A 21,407-nucleotide genomic window follows, 5' to 3' on the forward strand; every position below is an offset into this window, starting at 1 on the left:
AAGTGCAAAGACCTCATTCTAAAAAGCTGTGTGCTCCTGCTTGAATCAATACATTTAAGTAATTGCGGGCTATAGAAATGAGGTTTGAAGCTCACTTTCCAAAGATCCTGCCATTGCTTGTGAGTGTTACAGGGTCTGTTAGCCTATAACGAGGAAATTAAGTAGAGTTTAGGTGTACCTAAAATTACAAGAACTTAAAGTACAGAAGTCTTATTATTACATCTGTTAGGTTCTGGTCTTCTGAAGTAAGTTTTCCTCACCCTGCAGATGCTTGTTGCAAATATTGATTTGGGTCCCACTATTCTGGATATTGCGGGGTATGACTTGAATAAGACCCAGATGGATGGGATGTCACTACTGCCACTGTTGGTAAGTAGACGGACAGGGATAGAAACCAGTAATTATTGCAGGGGTTATTCTTCAAAGTGAATACTACTTCCTTTGATGGACTAGGTTAACTCATAACCCAGATTCTTCCCTTGGGGGCATTTTCACACAGGACATTGATAACTTATTGAAAAAAGTAAGTATCCTGCTTAAATGCAGATGTATTATGATAAGCCCTACAATTTTGTGGTCATTTTGTAATAGAAAGTGGTGTCATCCGTTGCCTAATCCTGCTATTTGCAGTAATTCCTGTTTTGAAGGCTGTGTGGTGTTTCTACCTTGCGTCCTCCCTCCCCTTTTGCTTAGGAATTCTCAGCATAGGCACAGGAGAAAAGCAGACTGCTTGTTTTAATCTCCAGTTTGCCTCAATTTTCAGTAGAACCAGTGTTGCAGCCTGCTGTAGGTGACCCTGCTTTGGCAGGGGGGTTGGACTAGATGACCCACAGAGGTCCCTTCCAACCCCGAACATTCTGTGATTCTGTGAAACTCTGGGAAAAATGCCTGTGGTTTTATAAAGTAAACCTGACCTTTTCAATAGGTGAGCAGAAGCCTATTTAAATAAAGCTGCTTGCAGCTGATCCTTTTAGTTGTAATTAAATTTAGCCTATAAATTGAAGGCAGCTTACTTGGAAATGTAGGAGATCATCCAGATTTAAAACAGTGCTTTGCTTTTAAAGCCTTGTATCCAAACCTTAAGCTGTTCTTCAGACAGAAGCAGGTAAAAGGCGTCCAGTTTAAACTCTGATGGAGTCAAAACTGTGAAACTCATTGTTTTGCTGTATGTGCCTGTGATGGTACTGTATGTTAACTTTAAGCTTCCCTCTCCTTCTGTATTTTAAAATGCAGGTACAAATAGAGCAGCTTAAAACTTAGTTTCTTCTTAAAGCTGTTTATCTTTTCTTATGCCAAAGGCATTTTTCCCATCTGTTGCGGCAGTGTGATATAAACCAAAGAGAAACAGCCTCGAAACAGGGATCTTGCCTGCAATGTACTAGTATCTGGTCATGTGGCTCCTATGTGGTATTACTGCATGATGCTTTATAAACTGAAGATAGCCCTTTAAACCCTCACAAGAAGGTGTACTAATATTTTTGGAGGTGGATCCTGGTCTTCCAGTGACATGCGACATTCTAATGTAAGGCTAAATATTATCTTAAGACTGACTCAAATTAGGGACCATGACTCAAACTGCTGTGTAAGCAGTGAGTGGCATTAGTGTTATACCAGGCATGGATAATTTCTTCTGTTTCACAGTGCAGTGGATACTAAGTCATGTTAACCTCTTGTCCTAGAAAGGAGACAAAAATGTGACGTGGAGATCAGACTTCTTGGTGGAGTACCAAGGAGAAGGGTATAATGGCAGTGATCCTACCTGTCCTGGCCTAGGACCTGGAGTCACAGTAAGCAAGACAATATCTGCTAATATTAGAAAATAGCTGCTGAATTAAATCTGTTTGCTTTGTGGCCTAACCTGGTTCTATAAGTAAGCTCCTGGTGTCTTGATAAGGAGGAGCTAACTCTGCAGGTCCTGCGCAGCATTTAAGAATCGGAGGGAGACATCCACCCATGCAGAACTGATGTGTCCATATGACCATGCAGAATACAGTCAGCTTTTCAGTGGGAACCTGTAGGGCCTCAGGGCTGGAGAAACACGCAGGAAGGGGTGGGCTTGGCAAAGTGGGTGGCAGCAACATCGTGTTCCTTCTGAACTTCCAGTGATCCCATCGCACAATTCTTATTTGTGACTATTTAAGTCACTAGCTACTTCCTGAATCAAGGAAGGTTTGCTTTAAATAAAGCATCCCATTGGTGTTGTCTTCAGTAGTGTGTTGTGCTGTTCTCTTCAGTGTACATACATCAGCTTCCCAGACAAAATGCACTGGATCATGGTGACTTTAACAATGCTGTCTCAAATTTAGAAAAGGGGAGCTTTTTGCTTACAATCCCCTGTGGAGACTTGTATGTGTTAGTCTAAGACTGTGGTGTTCATCGGTTAACTGCAGTTGGCTTGAGCTGGTAGAGACTCTAAGAAAAGGATTGCTAGTTCATCTTTTTCCTGCTCTGAAGTTTTTGTTAACTGCTCACTTCACAGCACTGCTTCCCAGACTGTGTCTGTGAAGATTCCTATAACAACACATATGCTTGTGTAAGGACACTGTCGACTTCCTGGGATCTGCAGTACTGTGAATTTGATGACCGGGAGGTAAGTCTCTGCCTGACTAGCAGATGTTAACTGTTCACAGCTGTGTGAGCGACTATCTGCACCCTTATCTGCTCTCAAGGTTTCCATAAAATGCTCCGAGAAGCAGATTAGCATTGCTTGCAGGATAAACAGTGAAGTATTCATCTACTGCTGAGAACGTTTGACCAAAACTTTGGGGTTCTGGGAAGAAAAAAAACAAAGGGTGGGAGGGGAGCGAGGAAGGGACAATAGCCAAAACTATGATTATCGCATTCTGGTATCACCGAACAGCCTCACAGGCAGCTGTGCTGGGGCTGGGTTCAGTTCTCTGTCCTACCCCAGTTTCATGTGGCAGTGTCTTCTGTGCAACAAATATTTTCTGTTACACTGTACCTCTGCTGTTCTTATGTTCAGCTGCAGCTCTTTTCCTTGGGAAGAACTGAAACCACAGGCTGATCATTTCTCACTTGTTTGCCTGGAAAAACAAGTATTTAAGTTACAACTGTGAGAAAGGTCTCTAACTTTCTCTTAAGTTGTTTGGGTATAAGGGAGGTAATGCCCTCCCCTTCAGAAACTCTGCAAATCTCACTAGAGGAGCACCTGCTCTGTGCACAAAACTTGGTGTGTTACAGGGTGGGCCTTGGCTTGTGCCCGTTTGCACACAGTTGCTCCAGAGAGCATGTTGGGTTTGAGGCAACCGGGTCACAAATCTGATAAACTGCATTGTCCGCAGATGTGCAGTGAACGCATAAACAGCAGGTATCCCCAGTTATCATGCCATCACACAAAACATTTTCTGGTAGTCTACAAGGAACAACTTAAACCAGGGAAGAAAATCCCACAATATGTTTTTTGCAGTAAAATAGCAAGAAAGACTGTGTAGGAGACCAAGATGCTGTTTAGCAGACCTTGCCCTTCATTTTTCCACTTTCTGACAATTTATGAAGAAGTTAAATGAGTGGTGCAGCTTTCTTTGCAAAAGTAGACTCCAAAGTTGATCTGCTAATACACTTCATGTCACTTTTTTCTCCAGTAAGAAGGTATGGCTGTGGCATTTCTGGGTCACTCAGCTTATCTGGGTCAGCTAAATTAAGATGAATGGTATTGAGAAGATGCAGCAATGTGGCTTTTAAAACCTTGCAGTGAACCTTACAAGAGAGCTTGCAACCAAAGTCTGTCTGGATGCATCTTTATCTAAGTTAGACACAACCCAGCCAGTTTTAATCAACATCATCTGCAGTCACGCCTCCTACTGTATCTAGCACAGACAAAACCTCAGCTCAATTACCGAGATATGTTTGACTAGTGTTTGTCCCACAGAATGGTTTAGAGAATGTATCAAAAAAACAACTCTGCCCTAAAATCCTCCGGACAAACCTTCTCAAAGCACGCACACAAAAAAGCTTTCTTGTATTAGGGTTATGGCATACTTGTATTCAGCATATTTTGTACATGTAGTCAAGACTCCTGTCTGAGTGACAGCTGGGAGTACCTGATGAGCACACAATGGTGATGTGATGGTCATGAAATTGTGTATTTTGAGATCATTAATGAAAAGACAGACAGCTTAGTCATGGCCTCTTGCTGTGGTCTTACAAGATGGGTTCCATTTATGTGTTAGAAAAAAACATGTAGTGGATGAATACTGTAGGTGGAAGTAAAACCTTTTCCAACAATACTATGCTATCACAAAACCTTAGCTTTACCTACACACCAACCTGTGTTTGACCACTTAGCCACATGGCTAAGCATGGCTTATGTGTGGGGATGCTGCAGTGTGGCTGAAGATAACATTTGGGGCTATATGCTGCCATAAAGTGGTCTTCCCAAATAATATGAATAAATGTCAATGAGCATTTAAGACTTTATACAGTGCGGGAACTTTCTTCTACAGGTGTTTGTGGAAGTGTATAACTTGACTGCAGATCCACACCAGATCAATAACATTGCTAAAACAATTGATCAAGAAATTCTAGAAAAGATGAATTATCGATTAATGATGCTGCAGTCCTGTTCAGGAGCAACTTGCCGTACACCAGGTGTCTTCGATCCCGGGTAAACACCGATTCAATTAATTATTACTATACTTTTAAATATAACTATATTTTGAAAATTAAGCTTTTATAGAGGGTATTAATGATGGAATATAATATTACTGACATGCATACTGTTGTTTGATAGAGATGCTTTCTTGATGCTTCTATTTTTTAATGTTTAATCTTGATTTTAATGTAACCTACCAAATATAACTTAATGGTATTAATACTATGACTTTAATCTTGTCAGCCATTGTTGGCTTAGAATAGCTGAAGCTTACAGCTGTGCTGAGTAGTCAGAGACAAGTGACCTCAGGTTTGCCTGCAAAAGCTCTGCAGGTTTCTGTAGGCAGGAATTTCCCAAATACTTGCTCTGATTGTTCCTGGAGATGCCGCTACCAAAGAATGTTTCCTGCAGGACCTAAGCTGTATGTATTAGTCAGTTATTGCAAATAAATAGCACTTCTTACCGCAAAATTCAGCAGTAATCATTTGGACTGAAGCTTTTTCAAGGACTATTTAAAAGGTCCTTACAGTTGTGCTGTGTAAGTTTGTAATTTGACACAACAAAGCTTTCTGTTAGAATGCATCTCCTGAATGCTTAATGTTATACATGCCAATACGCTGTTGGTATGTTGTTGCTAGTATTTTTTTTCTTTGGAGACTATCAGCTCCTTAGTTGTGTATCATTACGATTCATCCATTGTAGTATGTGGGGAGACTGTCCTTACTGCGTACTGTTAAGAAAGCAGCTATCCATGTACCTTTGTACCAGAGCTGTTTTAGAAATAAGCTATTCCTAGAACTGTTGGTCGCTGTGGGCTAACTGCAGCTCACACAGACTTTGTTTCTTTTTACAGGTACAGGTTTGACCCACGGCTGATGTTCAGCAATCACGGTGTCCGGGCTCGGAGGTTTTCTGTGCAGTCCTTATAAGGCACTTCAGAGCCTCTTGCAATCAGCTCCCACTGACCAGTTTCTCCAGTGACTGCAGCAGGTCTGTCTCTGTAACTCTTGTTGATCGCAGCTGGAAGACTGCTATGGGCTATTCAAACCCTGTGTGGAAGAAAAACCCTTGTCTTTAGCTGGTTGCCTTGTGCAATATGTATATTTTACAGCTGAACTGTAACTCTGAATCGTTAGACACAGCTAATCTGTCTTGCTCAGATAGTTGATTACCACCTTTGTCTTTCAAGTACCTTTTCATATCACAGGCACAGAGGTGAACCTATGCCTATGAATCTGAACAGTTTATTTTGTTCTAAAAATCAATAAATGCATATTTCAGTCAGGTTAGATAGGCATGTGCTATTGCACAGTAATGCTCACCCATATTCAGTGTTATAGACTTTCTTAAAAGCTATGTTTAATTACAGGTTTCCTGTATCGAGCTCAAAGGTGTTAATGACAATAGCAAACTAGCCCAGAATAGCGTAGGAAGGCATTAGTCAAAACTGTAGGATCTGACTAGCAAGTGTCTAGTGGAAAATTAAAACCCATTAGCTAAATATTCTCTTTCAATGAGACCACTTCAGATGAGACCAATGAATTTTGTAGGTCAGCTTTGGTAGCTTGGAAACAAGAATGTCATTTCAACCTCCTTCTAGCTGGAAATGCTGGAATGGGTTACTATGTACTACTGAAAAAATTCTTAGAGTTTAATGTAGGCCTCAGTGAGTTAAACAAGAGTGCTGAGACTAACAAGTATTCAAAGAAGTGTGCCTGGGTTTTGAGCTAACGCTTAAATCTATTTTAATATATGAACAGAAGTAATACTAAAAAAAATCAAAAAAACCAAACCAGGGCACCACAGTAGAGTTGATCTGTCTCTAATCTCCAAATGTCTCGAATTGTCGTAACATCTTATGCTGATTAGATTCTTGAAGGTAAATTATTTTGAGAGCAAACTAGCTAAAATAAATAAATAAATCATTGCTTACCAAAAGTTAGGCTGAGGGGCCTATTTTAGGCAGTTTAAGTGCTTTCTAGAGTGCTTCTTTTTGGTTGAGACATAACTACTCAGAATCTGCAGTAAGTGGCCTTCACACCAAAGGACTGACGTCAGATGTCTGACTGCGGTACTATCACTTGGTTTCCCTTTGGAAGGGTGATGTTGTCTTCTCAACCTTCTGATTAGGCTTATCTGAAATGCAGCCTTTACTTGCACCCAGACTTGAGTGTCTTTCTGAATCCTGAAAACACCCAGACCTGAGCTGGCGTGTAACTTCTGTATAGATTCATTGGCAAAACACCTTCTAGAAACACTGAGTTGCATATCTGTTGCAAGACAAGTTTGTGTTGCTTGTGGGCAAATCGGCTGTGTTACCAGGCAAGATAATCTTTCCCTTGTCAAACAAACTGTGGCACAACTATTTAGTTTTTAGTTAGTTATTTCAGATCTTTGACCCAAATAGAGAGCATGATGGTTTCAGCTTGTCACCTAAAACCTTCTACCAAGTAATCATTAAGTAGGCAACAAAGTATCACTCTTTCAAAACTGTGAAGGTGCATACCCCAGTGCACAGATCTACAAACTGGATACAAGCAATGCTACAGTAGGAGAAGTTGAACTTTCTTTGCTTGGAATTCCAAAGCACAGAAGTTACCCTTCGTGTAGCTTACAGGTGCAAACTTCTGTGATGGTCTACAGGTTAGACTTTGTAGGGGTTTTGGCTCAAATCTAGCTCATGGTTTCAAATCTCTACAGTGACCAAATATTTGGAGACACAAAAATCGTTTGAAAGGTAACTCTTCAGCTGGAGCATCTATATAAATGCAGAGGTTTTTGGATACTCAGACAACTAACTTGCTTTCAATTACTCAGGACTATTTTTTTCCTCCACTAGAACTGTAGTTTTATCCTGTTCTCTGTTTCTCAAGCCTTAGTATTGTCCATCAATATCCTGCAGACTCTGTTTTGTCTTTAAAAACAAAACCAAAGTTGTTTTCACGCTCTCAAGCATTTTCTTGCACACTGAGCTAAACCTAAAGTTCATTTATGTAGTGTTTTGCTCAGGTAGTTCTAGCAACTTAGACTTGTTCTTTGCTTAAACTATTTTGGTAGCTGTGTGGAGGCTAGAGTGAAATACATTGATTGCTGCACATGAAACCCTCAACAGTTCTATCAAATCCAGGTCATATGTCAAGTTTCTAGCTGAGTTAAGTTTCAGTGCAAGTAATGTGAATTATTTTGTTTTTTAAAACAAAAAAACCCGACTTTGTTATGTTAAGATCTGTAACTAACACTATCTTTTCTTAAAGTGATCTTAAGCCATAACAAAGAAATTTTCTTTTGAATTATTTACTTTTTGCCTAATAACTAACATGAAAGTTGACAGAACTGACATAGATTATGCAGTATGTGTGACCAGATATTTTACCCAAATCAATACTCTTGCTGTCTGTGCACACCTATAAAGCATTTTGTCTGCAACTAGGCTCAGTAACTTACATGCTCACTGTCAGAGAACCACACTATACCTGACATCTGTCATAGGTAGTAAATGTTGTATTAAATTGAAATTCAGAGTGACATTAGTCAGTCCTTACTTAACCAGAATAGCAGTTCATTTGCACTTTTGATCAAGACTTAAGAACTGTTCAGCAAAAGCCTGTGGTTGAAGGAAGAACAGGAACCAACAGCTGCCTGCCTTCCATGGCTTTTAGAGGAGTTTGTTGTCACTTGTCTGGTGTCTGTTTCCATGAAGCAGTTAATTCTGAGTATTTTTACAGCCTTGAATGAACAGTGTTAATTCTTATCCTTGATGATTAAAAAAATGCTGTGAAGGAACTTCGACTCCCATCTAGATCTAATTCCCAACTAAGTGATTTTCACTTCCTGGATATTCCATCTCGTATGCTATTTGACTATGGCTGGATCTGTACCTTGTTACTAAAGGCATTTGTGTTAAATGAAAGGGCCTCACCAGTACAGAGTTTTAAATGAAAGGGCCTTACTGGTACAGAGTTGGGTTTAGGTAAAATGTGATTTATTTTCTTTTTTTTAAATCATTATTATCAAAAGCAGAGCTGTGAATTTTAATGACCTGACCTGGCAAAGTAGATACTATACAGGGAGAAATATAGTTAATAACTTTATTACATTACCCTAAACCAAAAAATACATTCAGTATCATCAGTTCAGCGTGAGTGAATGCTTACCCAGTAAACTGGGCTTTGTCATTTTGAGGAATAAAGTGTAACAGGGACACATACATGCAAACACACACCTAAAGCAGGTATAATACCTTTTCAATCAAGTTAAATTTAAGACTGATTCTACAAGCTAAATGCAATATTCATCATAATGAAACAGCTGTCACTTATTATGATTCAATTAAAATTCATTTTATTTGTATTACTCTCTGTATGTGAGCATACTTTGCTGTAGCATGTTGTGAGCGTGCTTGACTTCTGTTGTGAACATTTGTTTAGAAAGTGCCCTTCCAGAGGACCCTGTTCACTGCTGCACTTTTGGGGAAAGAAAAAATAAACTGCCTATCAAGCTTCCTATCTTTCTGTTACTGAACTTCAGTTAAACTGTTCCACAGGATCAAGCTGTGTCACACTTTAAAAGACTGAATTCCTAGTTTATAACCTGTTCTCTGCTTACTGCCCTGCTTCCTAACACTGGCCACTAGCGAATGCTTCTGTGGTCACAGGGAACCTCATGTACAGCGTCTAGCAAGACAACACATGACTGCTTTGCATGAGGAAGAAACACTGAGGTGAGAGAACAAATTCAAATGCAAGCGGTACTTGCTTATATTTCCTTGGAAACTGATGTAGCTGAATAGACGGAAAACTTTAACAAAAGAAACAATGGCGAAACTGCTGTTCATAATTAAAACAGGTATGTTTTGCCTCTGGGAAAGGGGAAGAATAAAATCCTACATAAGGCTTTTTTCAAAATGGGAACTGTAAGCAACAGGAAGGTATGTGCTACTTACCACAATCCCTGTTACAGAGTTGAATTCTTTGCATGATTCTGTGCAACTGTTTAAAAATATACATATAACTATTTTCTGAACTGTAGAGCAAGGTGATTTGGTACCTGTAACCTATTTAAGTCTGAGGCTTCACAAGCTTCTAAAACAAGTATTTCTGTATTGTGTGTTCATTTGTGTTTAATCATGTGGTATCAGTTTCATTTCTCCTTCAGTGGTGTACCAGTCTTCCATTAAGTAGAGAAGAATATTTTACAGCTGCTTGAAACAATGCTGCTACCTCGCTTTTGATGATCCAGCTTATGAGAACTGTAAAGTTTACTGTAGCACCACAAGAAAAGGCAGCTCTGTATTACCTAGATACACCTTCCCATCATGTTCAAAGACATCGCTGACAGCCCAAGTGATGCTACCATCAGGGTCATGGAAGCTTGCCACAATGTTTCCTGTGTCATTAATTTCTAAGAATAATCTGTGTTTGTGAAGAAAAATGCTGTAGAATGACAAAGGAGTCACCTGTTTTAGAAAAAGAAATACACAGTGTTAACAATTATTTCAGGGGGGAGGAATTCCATGACTAGAAAGTAATGGCAATGCTAATATATTGCTTTCCAGCTGTTGCTCTAGTCAGATTCAGCTGTCACTTCATCTTTTGATAATATCCACTGGACTGCGTCTAGACCTGGCAGTCCAGTAATTGCTCACTAATCTTAAAGTACAGCCAGTGCCTGCTTGCTCAAGTAGGTGTGGAAGTTGTTTGAACTGATTCCAGCTGCGAAAAGCCACCCATTTTCTAAAAGCAGGAATAGGAAAGACTTGATGGACCACAACTGAATCACCCACTTCTGTGTTTTACCTGTGCAAGTTCTAGGGAAAAGGCAGCATGGTTCCTAGAAACAGTAGCATGATTAATCATAACCAGCTCCATGACTCTTGCTTGGCAAGAATGACTTTGCAGAGCTTGATTCCTACACCAAAATCCTCATATTTTCTGCAAATGGTTCTTCACCTGCCTTGACAATATCATGTTGCTATGAACAGCGGGCTGAGAACTTGCAGTTTTTGGACTACTTTTGTCAATACTGATTTTTCTATTTTATAAATGGGTTCTTGATGTTACCACAATAGTAAAACTGCTGTGTTTTAATATGTAAAAAAAAAAACCCTGAATCCTCAAATGTTCCAGAGAAATCAAAGTTAGTATGTGTTTGTATGCTGGCTGGTAAAGATGAAGCAGTCTCTTGTGTTCCCTAATGAAGAATGACAAGTTCTTTCATACTTAAAAAGTTACCATTTTTGTGACACCAGTAGTTAATACTGCACAGTGTCAAAGTTACCTTTGCAATAAATCTCTTCAGGAGTGGATATGGTCATAGAGCATCCAGAAAAGGAGAAAAGAAACTAGGAAAGCGAGTAGTAGATATTCCAACTCTGTATAAGCCTGTGTTTGATAATCTGATGTTGTCCGGATACCCAGGCAGGTTGTCCACAAAAACTTTTTTTTTCCTGCATTAGCTCCACTCACCCAATAGCTGCAAAAAGGGAATTTCTATATGAGTTATAGCAACTGCTGCAAGCTTAACAGCATGGAAGATCCATCATTTTGATTTATGCAAGGAATTTTTCAAAATACAGAAAAGGACTCTGCAGGAAGTAGTAAATGCAGAGAGGGGCTAAACTTGCGTAATGATGATTGGTCAAAAACCTCATCTTATACATGTAACATAAACAGCACCCTGACACCACCCTCCCCCCGTTCTATTAAAAAGAACCTCTTCATAGAAAATGTGCCTGTTAAATGGAAACTAATATTAAGTTTGGCTTTAGAACTTCCATGAAACAGAAGACTGTTAAAACACTGACTCCCTTTAAAATGGGAAAAATGGGGTGTTATGCTAATCAGACACTTGTCCTCTGAGGTCTGTGGTAACTGTAATAATGGAGTCATCAGGATAATTGTAATAATTGAGTCTGAGGGGATTAGGACCCAACACATCAGTAAATCAGTATAAAAAACATGCAGCAGTAGGAAGAGCATCTGTTAATCTCTACCTGGAATTAACTAAAACCTGTGACTCTTGCAACAGAAAAAAAAGTAATTTAGACTAAGTTTCCAATAGCAACCCTGTTAACTGCACATCTTCAGTTTACATTTTCAGAGAAGTAAGGAAAAACAGAAAAGAACGTGAAAATCATGTCTACAAATTGACTAAAAACATGTAATGTAAACCAACATGTAATATTTTATATCTAGGAAGGGAATAATGTTTAACATACCGTGTGATTCTACATATGCTGGTTTCTGCTATCAGTAGGTAATCTTCACAGGGAGACAGTGCAATCCCATTTGCCATGTACAAGCCACTGAGCACCGTTCTTCCTGTTCTTGTAACAGGGTCATAGGCCAAGAGGCGACCAGGATGGTTTGTTTCGATTACCTTAATCAATACATCTAATGAAAAACTAGGCTATCAAAATACCTGGTTTCAATTAGAACAGAAAATATTCAGAAGTTGTATTAACATGAATTAGATAAAAGCAGACTTTACAGAACGGCAGATGACATCTTTATAAAAAACAATAAGCTCGCATCACTAAAGGAGCAAAGGATTTTGTTCATGTCATTTCCCAGGCTGATCACAGCATTCTTGCAAAAACAGAGGAACGTGGGGGTTATAACGCCAAGAGTTCAAAATATGTTATTCTGCAGTTCCTGCTTTAGCAAAATACCGAGGCCTCTCAGGCTTCTGTGAACAATTACACCTTCTTCAAATCAAACCGGAAAGCATGCACGAGTGTTTTGCTAAAGCAAGTAAACAGCCGACATTTTACTTCTGGTATGAAATAATTTTAATAAGTTTCTTCTGCTAAAAATCTGCAGGGCAGCTTTGAATTATATACACATAAGCCCTGTGAAGAGGAAACTGCCTTTATGTTTGCCATTTGTACTGGCAACACCTTGTCAAGTCTGAAATACTAAACAGCAAAGACGATGTACTACCAAACAACAATTCTGATAGCTTTAAGACACCAGGCGACACAGAAGAGATTTCAACTTTTTTTTTCCTTTAATAACTTGGGTCTCAATTCCCACTCCTTAAATATATTTCACTCCATGTGATTTTTCTCCTTGCTTAATTTTATCCACAGTTCTAGTAGTAAAGACGAGACTCAGTGTAAATTTTATGTCTGTGACCTCACTGACTTGCGCCTTTAAAAACAGTTTGTTCTAGATAAAGTTTTACTCAAAGGCTATGACTACACAGAAAAAATACCTTCAAGTACACCAGCAATTTGCTACCTTGCATTTATTGCAGTACAAGAGCATGCTTGTAGACAGATACCAGGGAGAAACTAACATGCTGTAAAAATCCACACTGTAATGTATCACTTGACAATTTCTTTGGGTAGTCACACTTGGAAGTTTTTTTCCCGGAAAGGCAGCTATGGAATAGCACAGCCCATCCTCTGCCTCAGGGCTCAAACATGCTGCGTTCATAGCATGCTTGGCTAAATCACACAAGCACAATCGAAAAAAGCTTGTCTCTTCTGCAGCCTGGTACAGTGCTGCCAGCACAAAATTTAACACTTAAGCTGCCTGAAGAAACACCTACAAAGATTACCTCACCTCGTATCTGTGATGTTGTCTTTCCCACTTGCTGCTTGAATCCGTAAAATAAATAAAATTTTTCTTCGATATTTCTAATCCATTTAGGAATTTGAAAGGCAGCCCATCCACACCTGGTTAATAAAAATGACTACTGATTAAAATAAGTACAAAACCACCAAGTGTTCAAAATTATTCAGATCCACACAAGCGAAAGATTTCAGACATTGCAATTCCATATTTGTCCCAAGATAAATTCCAAGCTCCAAATTACTTTCATTTGCAGGGAACTATGTTCAGGCTGCAGCTCTACATAACACATACCAAACCAAAAGCCTCTGACAAATACAATTGCTTTTATTTTCTTCTATTTTTTAAACAAATCTTAAAAATACAAAGCCAATGGGCTTTCAGTCAGTCCCAGTCCCCACACTCAGTAGTACTGATCTCAACTGGTCAAAGGACCTTAATCTTCCAATTTATCCATAAGCATGAGGACCAAACCCAAGACCAATCTACTTCCCTACTAAATGTAGCATCACCATTTTCACTCGATAGCAGGAGAGTTTTCTCTCCTGTCCTTGGATTGACTTTGTGCAGGCCTAAATAAGAATCGACCACAATCAAGTTACCATCCTGATCCATTCGGACTCCATGGGGCCGGCCACATACTGGTTCATAGTCTGGAGTTCCTGAGGTACAAATAGGAGGATGCATGAAATCGGGATGTTGACAAAATGAAGATCCCAAAATGCAAAGGCTGAAAAGCACTAAACTATCATTCTTGAGTAAACCATGTCCTTAAAGCTTCCTTAAACTGTCTCTAAAAGTAACTTGCAAAGGAAGTGACAGTGTAACGTCAGTCTAGTCATCTCTGGTCCTTATTACATAAGAAAAAATTTACTCCCAGCCTTCAAAGAAATTTAGCTGTACTCTATTTTCCTAGACAGCTTTAAAGATGACTGAAAAACTGGTAGGATTACTAAATCAGTAAACCAAAATGGATTAGCTGCTGTTTGTTTTATATACCCAAGAAAAAAAGATGGGAGAAAACTTTAGGCTTTTAGGAAAGATTTAACTCACTGCTGCTCTTCAGTTGACCGGCCGAAGTTCCAAAGGTCACATGAGAGTCCTGTAAGTAATTCTCCGGCAAAACTACAAAAAACAGATCTACCATGTTTAGTACTTTTATAGTGAGTAATTTCCCTGAGAGCAGTGAAATTAGTAAAGCTTGACACCCTACAGTTCTGTGACCTAGTACCCTCTACTCCTAGATACCTATTTTCCCCCAGTACTCCAGTAAGCAAGGGACAACACCCATTACAGCTCACGAGAGCTGTAACACATCAGAAACACAAGCTGACTGGCAGCTGCTAAAAAGTTAACAGCTGAGTTTTGGTCTCACTATGAATGGATCCATCATTTTGGTGTCACTCTTGGTTTCTTAACTACCACACAGTAAATTATTTACATAAGACTCAGAAAAGTTCAGTAGTCTTTGAGAATTCTTTCAAATTCAGTGGAGACCAGCCCATAGCACAGGGACTCTGGGGCCAGGGAAAGCACCTACGTAGCTGTCACACGCTTATGAGACCAGGCTACAGCCAGTCAGCTATTTTAACAGCCTTTCAGGCCTCCTTGATTCATCAAAAAGCAACAGGGTAAAACCATAAACATTTCAGTGCTTGTCTTCCTCATTTACAAGTAAGGAAAGAAAATGCAACCTTGGCAGTCCAGTACCAGGACATGCTATTCTGAGTCTCCGATTTGTAAGCTTTGAACTGTTTCTAAAATACATTTTGATCTTGAGGCAGGAAAATAATTGGATAAATCATGTGTTTAGACCATCCTCAAAAAGTTTTTATAGGACTTCTGTAAAATGTTGTTCTTTATTTAAATGGCAAGTCAGTCTCAAGGGCTAGAGAAGCGTGCCATTATGCTTTAATGTTGCCTACATTAGGAAAACCTACATGATAGCAGTAGGCTTCTCTTACAAATTTGCATAAAAGAATCAGAAAAAGTTAACCGTAGCTAAAATAGCACTTCAATTTCTCATTCAGTGACATTTATATGAACAAGTTTGTTGTGATTTTCACGTGAAAACCGTCACTCACCACATTCAGGCATATCCTGCCCCATTTGAGTAATGAAATGCAGCTGCTCACCACTGATCATCCACAGTTTCCCATCCACAGTACCAGTGTAGATATTACCTTAATATAAGAATATTAGAAGACTGCTTTAAAAGGTACAAAGGCAAGTAAAACTTACTATAAAAGAAAGACATTCTTCACTATTGTGAGCGTTTCCTTCTTGCTCCTAATTCATATATTCTATGCACACACAAAGCAATGAAACAGACAGCGAACCATACAGCTTGCTTTAAATCTGTTTTACAAAGCAGAAAGAGCAATAATAAATTGGAGATTTGAAAAATTATTAATTGTTCATATGTTTATTTTAAATAAACATCATACTTTAAAAGCTATCTTAAGACTCCTCTGGGTTAGCAGCAAACAATGGCATCAAGGACAGATTCATTGGGATATTCTCATACCATCAATAAAAATCAGTGGAAGCATGACCAGAGCTCACACGATCTACATTTTCGTCCTGAGGGTTCTGCCACATTATCAGCTAGCAAAAATGTTCAGTAGATGAAAACATTACAATGACTGATCCAAAACAGGAAAGTAACCCTTCTCCTAGGACATTACAATCGTAAGCAAAAAAAAGAAGTGTGGCCGTTGGTTTTTGTTTTTTTTAACTGTGATGTTTTGCTTTGGTTTTGAACCAAAAGAATAAGAACCAAAAGAATAATACCGAAAACATGTAAGTCTGCATTAAAGGACTATGCACTTTTTTTATTGGATACCCGCTTAGCAGTTGCTTTCTCCTCTGCTTTTAAAATGTTTAAATTAACAAGGCAAAAACCTCACAGAAAGCCCTCAAATCTTCTGATGTTGTATTGTAACTTCAAAAATTTCTGTGTAGAGTATCAAAGGAAAAATGCTAGCAGTGATTAAGCCCCACCTTTGAAAAACAGCGTCCTCCTACCTTTTGACTAGTCCAGGCTCTGAAATCATACAATGCACATGAGCAATCCTAGACTTACTGTTCAACAAGATACGCTTTCAGTGTAAAGTCTGTTAATTGTCTGGAAACATTCTTCTGATTTGTCTTTTATCTACATAGATTGCACTAACGTAGACATTAATTTCTTTACCCGTGACCTGTGTTTTCACCCTAGCCTTGTCTACATTAAAAAATGTGCACTGTCACTTGGCAACGGGAGTTAAAAGATACTCCAAAGAAGTTATGCTACCTTTCTGTGCCACTATTACTAAAAGCCCACAGATTCTGACTTTGTCTAATGACCGCTTACACCAGAGCAGATAAAGATACATAAAAATGTCTAGCATCTGCTCACTCACATCTATGGAAAAATGTTAAGAGCAAATAGGACAGATTCTCAAAGTATCATCTGTCAGATCTAGATTAAAAGAATTGTCTAGGACAGAAAGCACCTGTTTGTCCAAAGGTGTCCAACTTCAGAGCCACTGTTCAGTACAACTTTGCCTGGGAAAAAACAGAGGCTGAACTTTGCTGTCATGAAACATGCTGGCATTCTAACACCTCCCAAGGCATGTTGGAAACAGCTGAAATTTCTGATCACATACCAGATTCCGTATTTAAAGAGAGAAATCCTAGACTTGTAGTGCTATTTTCTATCATGCTGTGCACTAGGCTATGATGCTATATTTGGATTTATATAGCTACTGCAAGTGGGCTTTGCACTGGACTTCTCTCATGGGTATTTGTAGTAGAGTGAAGACAAAACAGAACTACTCATTACCCATAATATCCTGTCTTATTCATATGGAAAACAGCATTTACCTAAGTCAGGCTACAGTCCCACAACACTTACTACAACCTTGGTCATATTGTATGATTTCAACTGACTTTTCCAGTCTCCTGAAACATCCTTAAATTCAGGGAAGATCCATGGAAGAATTAACACACTCAAGAAAAATAAAACCAAACCAGTGTTTTATACAGCATCATGAAATAGCTTAGACTTGGCAACATGGTACATTTGCAGGATTAGTCCTTGTATTTAAAATATACTCTGCAAAACTCCAGTCATGAACACTACCCTTTCTGAAAGTAGGAGAGGAAGAGGTAGAGAACAGAAAGTGCAATAAAAAGACAATTTAAAATCGCAGCTTTGAGGAAAGCAGGCAGGAAACAGCTTTGAGAAGACATTTGCTAGGAATGGCTGCCACAGCGCAAGGTGTTGAGCTAGGTCTCTTTCAGGCCTATGCTGCTACGACAGAAAATGTTTCTAATTTCAGCTTGCATAAGGGCAAACAAGAACGTTCCAGCTGATTAGTTCTCACCTCTGTAGCACACAACTCAAGACAGTATCTTTTAACAAACATGTCCTGGGCTATTCAGTATTTCCTTCAAAACACCATAGAACTAGCACCAGCAGTAAGGGAGCGTGTCTGAACTACCTGGTTCAAACTGCTCTGCACTGGGAGCTGCTTACTTCTCTGTACCGGCTATTGCAGGGATCTATTCTATCCACTTACAAATCAGGAGGAAAATAATTCCTCCAGAACAGGTAAGCTTCAAGTCCACAGCACTCAGCCTGTGTCCTAAACAGAAGATCACAGTGTTTCTCCTCTATTTTGCTTAAACTTTCATTGCAGTCCCTACTTTGGTCACACGCTGGGTAAGAAGAGCTGTTGGAAAGATACAAAATGTACTACGTTACTACTTCAGCTCTCCGCTTCCCCTTGTCTGTGAGGTTCCTGCACCTACCATTTTGCCACCTCACAGCTGCCAGACAACCAAGATGAATCATGTGGGTAGGTAACAGCAGGTTCTATAGTGCAGTGAAAAGTTCTTTCATATTCCAAGCTGCTGTAAAAATATGGTTTTGGTAACTATGCAAGTTTTGAAGCATCTTCATTTGCCTCCCTCCTTGGCTCTGCATTCAATAACAGGTTTTGAAATAAGAGCATGTTGAACTCAGCAACTGAGCTCGAGCAGCAAATTAGCACTCCTTCTGGAGACGTGAAACAAAACCAAGGCAAGCATATCACTCGCTCTATGTCAAAAGCCCAAGCTTAGACTCACATTTGGCAGAATTCCCACAGAAATCTTTAGCTGTTTTTGCATGCTACTTCTAAAGAATATGCCATTTTTAATCTTTTTAATATTATATTTTAATACAACTGCTATATATCACCAATTTGTGGGTCTGTGTTTTTTTAATACAGCAGCAAGACATTTGCTGTGTCCTTGGAAGCAGCAGATGACAAAATGTTCTGGAATACTTCCAGCAAAATATTTACGAATGTGAAAATATGGAAGAACATACAGTTATCTTAATATTTTTGGAGCAATCATTTAGCAAACATTCCTATTTTTTCTTTGGATTTAAACTTTTTTTTTTTTTCCTCCTCTTTTAATAATTTGACCAAGCAGACACATAATCTGTAGCAGATGCATGACTTTACCCATTTGGAAGTTATCTATTTGCCTTCATCATCGACAGTAAAAGACTCGGGACCTTTCAATTGTCCTGTGAAGATTCTTTGTCCACTCTGAAGCTTTTTATTCACTTGCAAGGATCCAACTAAGGCTGGAGGTGGCTTTTCAAAACTGCACAAAATAAATTATAAAAGAAATAAGACAACATAGGACTACAAAATTATTTGAAAACAATATGATTTTCTTCCACAGATACTAGCAACAAGGCATTCTCTTTTTTAAAATAATTTGTTAAAACTATGACTGTATGTTAAACTATTACTTCACACTAAATTAACAGTTCTGCGGAGCTTGCATGCCCAGGCTAAACAGACTACAGGGAATTTAGAAGATCTTTATTTTCCTGAAGTCAATACAAACACAAAATTGCCATCATCCTGAGTTTTATTCCCTATCAGTAGTCTGAGACCTGCTAACAATCTGTCTACATGTATGTATGAATACTGCACTGGTCCACATTGTTTTGCTTTACACTCACTTGTTTAAAAAAGTTTTTATTTTCCAGAAACACGGTTTCTCTTGCATGTGAACTTAAATAGCATGCTTCGTTTGCTCCTGCAGAATGGTAAGTATAGGAAAACCTTTGAAAGCACAGGTATTTCCCAACAAATACAAGTATGCTATTGAACTTCGAAATTAAGCAGGGGAACATACATGAATGGTTCTGGATCAATGGGAGATGGTAAAAAGTAAATGCTAGCAAAGGTAGCAAGGACTGCAGCTGGAAACCCCCATGCTGGGAACCTGGGAGGAAAAGAAAACAATTGTATACTGATACACATATAGGTCCAGGGGCAGAAGGGGACTAAGAAGAGATAAATTTTTTCAAAAGTTAAAAAATTTCGGTACTAAAAATCAAGATTGAAAGAGGACAAAGCAGACTGCCACAACCTGGCAGCCCCTGCCATGGAGAGGAGCAGCCCAGCTGCTCCAGGGGCAGTACAGCCACGCTGCTCTGCTCCTGCACTGGAGCTCCTCCAGTCTCCGGACGGGTGATCCAGCCCCAAACCACAAGGTTGCTCTTGCAGAGTTATATTTCTAGTAGTACATAACTGCTGTAGGCAGAGGCACAAGCACAGTTACCTGTGTGGTGAGCAGCGTTGCTGACCCCGGTATCTTTAAGGCCTTTTACCAACCTTACCCCAGCTGAGTATTGGAGTATTCGCTATTAACAGGTTTTATCAAGTGCATAGAGTCATTATGTGGTTGTTGCACTTAACCCCTTCCATATGGATTTTTAGCTGGGTTTTAGACCTGGCAGGGAAGTTTGGCAAATGTAAAGCCATGGGGTCTCACGTGAATCCACCTTCATGGAACCGGTCAAACCATTATCATCTCCCCCACTGCAACGCTCAGTGAAGAGCAACAGAGAGACAAGAGAACAGCAAAGCAGCTCTGCTCTACTGAATTCAATTAAGGAGCGTTACACCGTTTAAAAAAAACACGCAAAATAACCAGAAAATTCAACACACACGTTTCTGCAGAAAACCGCTAAACACGCCTTTAAGGGACATGAGACAAAAAGGGGCAAAAGGCACTTCTACAGGAGAAACGACCCGGGTATCGCCTCCAGCCCAGGGCACTTCCTCACTGTATTCGCCTCGTGTTTCTCCAAAAGATTTTTTTTTATAAGAAACCACTCGCCCGTGGGCTTTCCCGCCCCACTACGGCGAGCCAGCTCCCGCTGCTCCGCTCTTTCCATGGCGGAGTCGCCTCTGTAACAGAGAAAAGCCCCGCTCCGGCCCCGCCCGCCGTCTTCGTCAGGTAAAAACATGGCGGGCCCGCTTCCCCCGGCTCTCTCCGCTTCCCCCACCGCTGCCCGCCCGGGGAAAGACTTCTCCTCACGGCACCGGGAGGCCGCCACCACCTTCCTCCCTCCTCCCACGGAGCCCGGCGCTTACATGGCGTCGCGGCGGGCGCCCTCCGAGGCGGGGACCGCCCGCCCTGCTGAGGGAGGAGGCAGCCCCGGCGGCGGGAAGCCCTCCCTCAGCGACGCCCGGGCGGGAAAGGGGAGCGGCTCGCCCTCCGCCTCTCCGGGGGAAGCCCAGCGTCAGGTAAACGCGGGCAAGAAAAGGGCAAATTTCAAGGCATCTGTGTAAATTTCAGAGTGTCTACGTGGGTTTCTTGTGGGTTGTATTTAAGAAAAATCGATTGAAGTTTTTTTCTGCATCGTTCTTTGCTACCAGGAAGCCGCATTCGCCATCAAAGCGATCGCAACGCGAGTTTCGGGTAAAAATTGAAACTCGGGGAAAAAAAAACCAAACAAACAGACATCGCATAGCTAAGTATTGCCAACTTCAACTTTAATAATGGAACCATCAATTTTTAGCCATTTCAGTAATAACGTTAAGGGGAATAAAAACTTCCCTACAAAAATAAAACTAAGCTTGTCAAAATTATAAATAGTTTAAATGTTTGTTTTTAAAGACATACATTTTTATGTTTCCCTGCATTCCCCCTACCCCCTTGTCCATATCATGTAATCATTCTGGTACCATCACATAACAAAATGAAAACAGTTTTGCAACAAAAGCTTTGACAGTTCAATTTGATGCTAAAATAAAAAAAAAAAAAAAAAAAAACTGACAAGGCATAACCATTTCTTTTAAATTAAAGCTGTTGTAATTGCCAGTGTGTTAAAATAAAAAAAAACAAACAACCCCACACACGACATCTTACAATAATTA

The 21,407-nt window shown here is 39.8% G+C and overlaps 1 protein-coding gene and 1 pseudogene across 1 annotated transcript in view; one reads left to right on the plus strand and one right to left on the minus strand.

Annotated features, from left to right (window-relative positions):
- Positions 1-9,724, plus strand: part of GNS (glucosamine (N-acetyl)-6-sulfatase) — a 22,142-nt gene extending 12,418 nt beyond the window's left edge. The window contains exons 10-14 of the mRNA XM_075429334.1: positions 268-369; positions 1,680-1,787; positions 2,480-2,590; positions 4,464-4,624; positions 5,466-9,724. Of these exons, the coding sequence (XP_075285449.1) occupies positions 268-369; positions 1,680-1,787; positions 2,480-2,590; positions 4,464-4,624; positions 5,466-5,541 (558 nt within the window). The 3' untranslated portion in view covers positions 5,542-9,724. The remainder of the gene's footprint in view (positions 1-267; positions 370-1,679; positions 1,788-2,479; positions 2,591-4,463; positions 4,625-5,465) is intronic.
- On the minus strand, positions 9,725-20,643 carry LOC104326817 (adipocyte plasma membrane-associated protein-like; annotated as a pseudogene).
- Between the last annotated feature and the right edge of the window lie 764 nt (positions 20,644-21,407).

This window comes from Opisthocomus hoazin, chromosome 8, assembly GCF_030867145.1.
Source record: "Opisthocomus hoazin isolate bOpiHoa1 chromosome 8, bOpiHoa1.hap1, whole genome shotgun sequence".
NCBI classification, from domain to species: Eukaryota; Metazoa; Chordata; class Aves; order Opisthocomiformes; family Opisthocomidae; genus Opisthocomus; species Opisthocomus hoazin.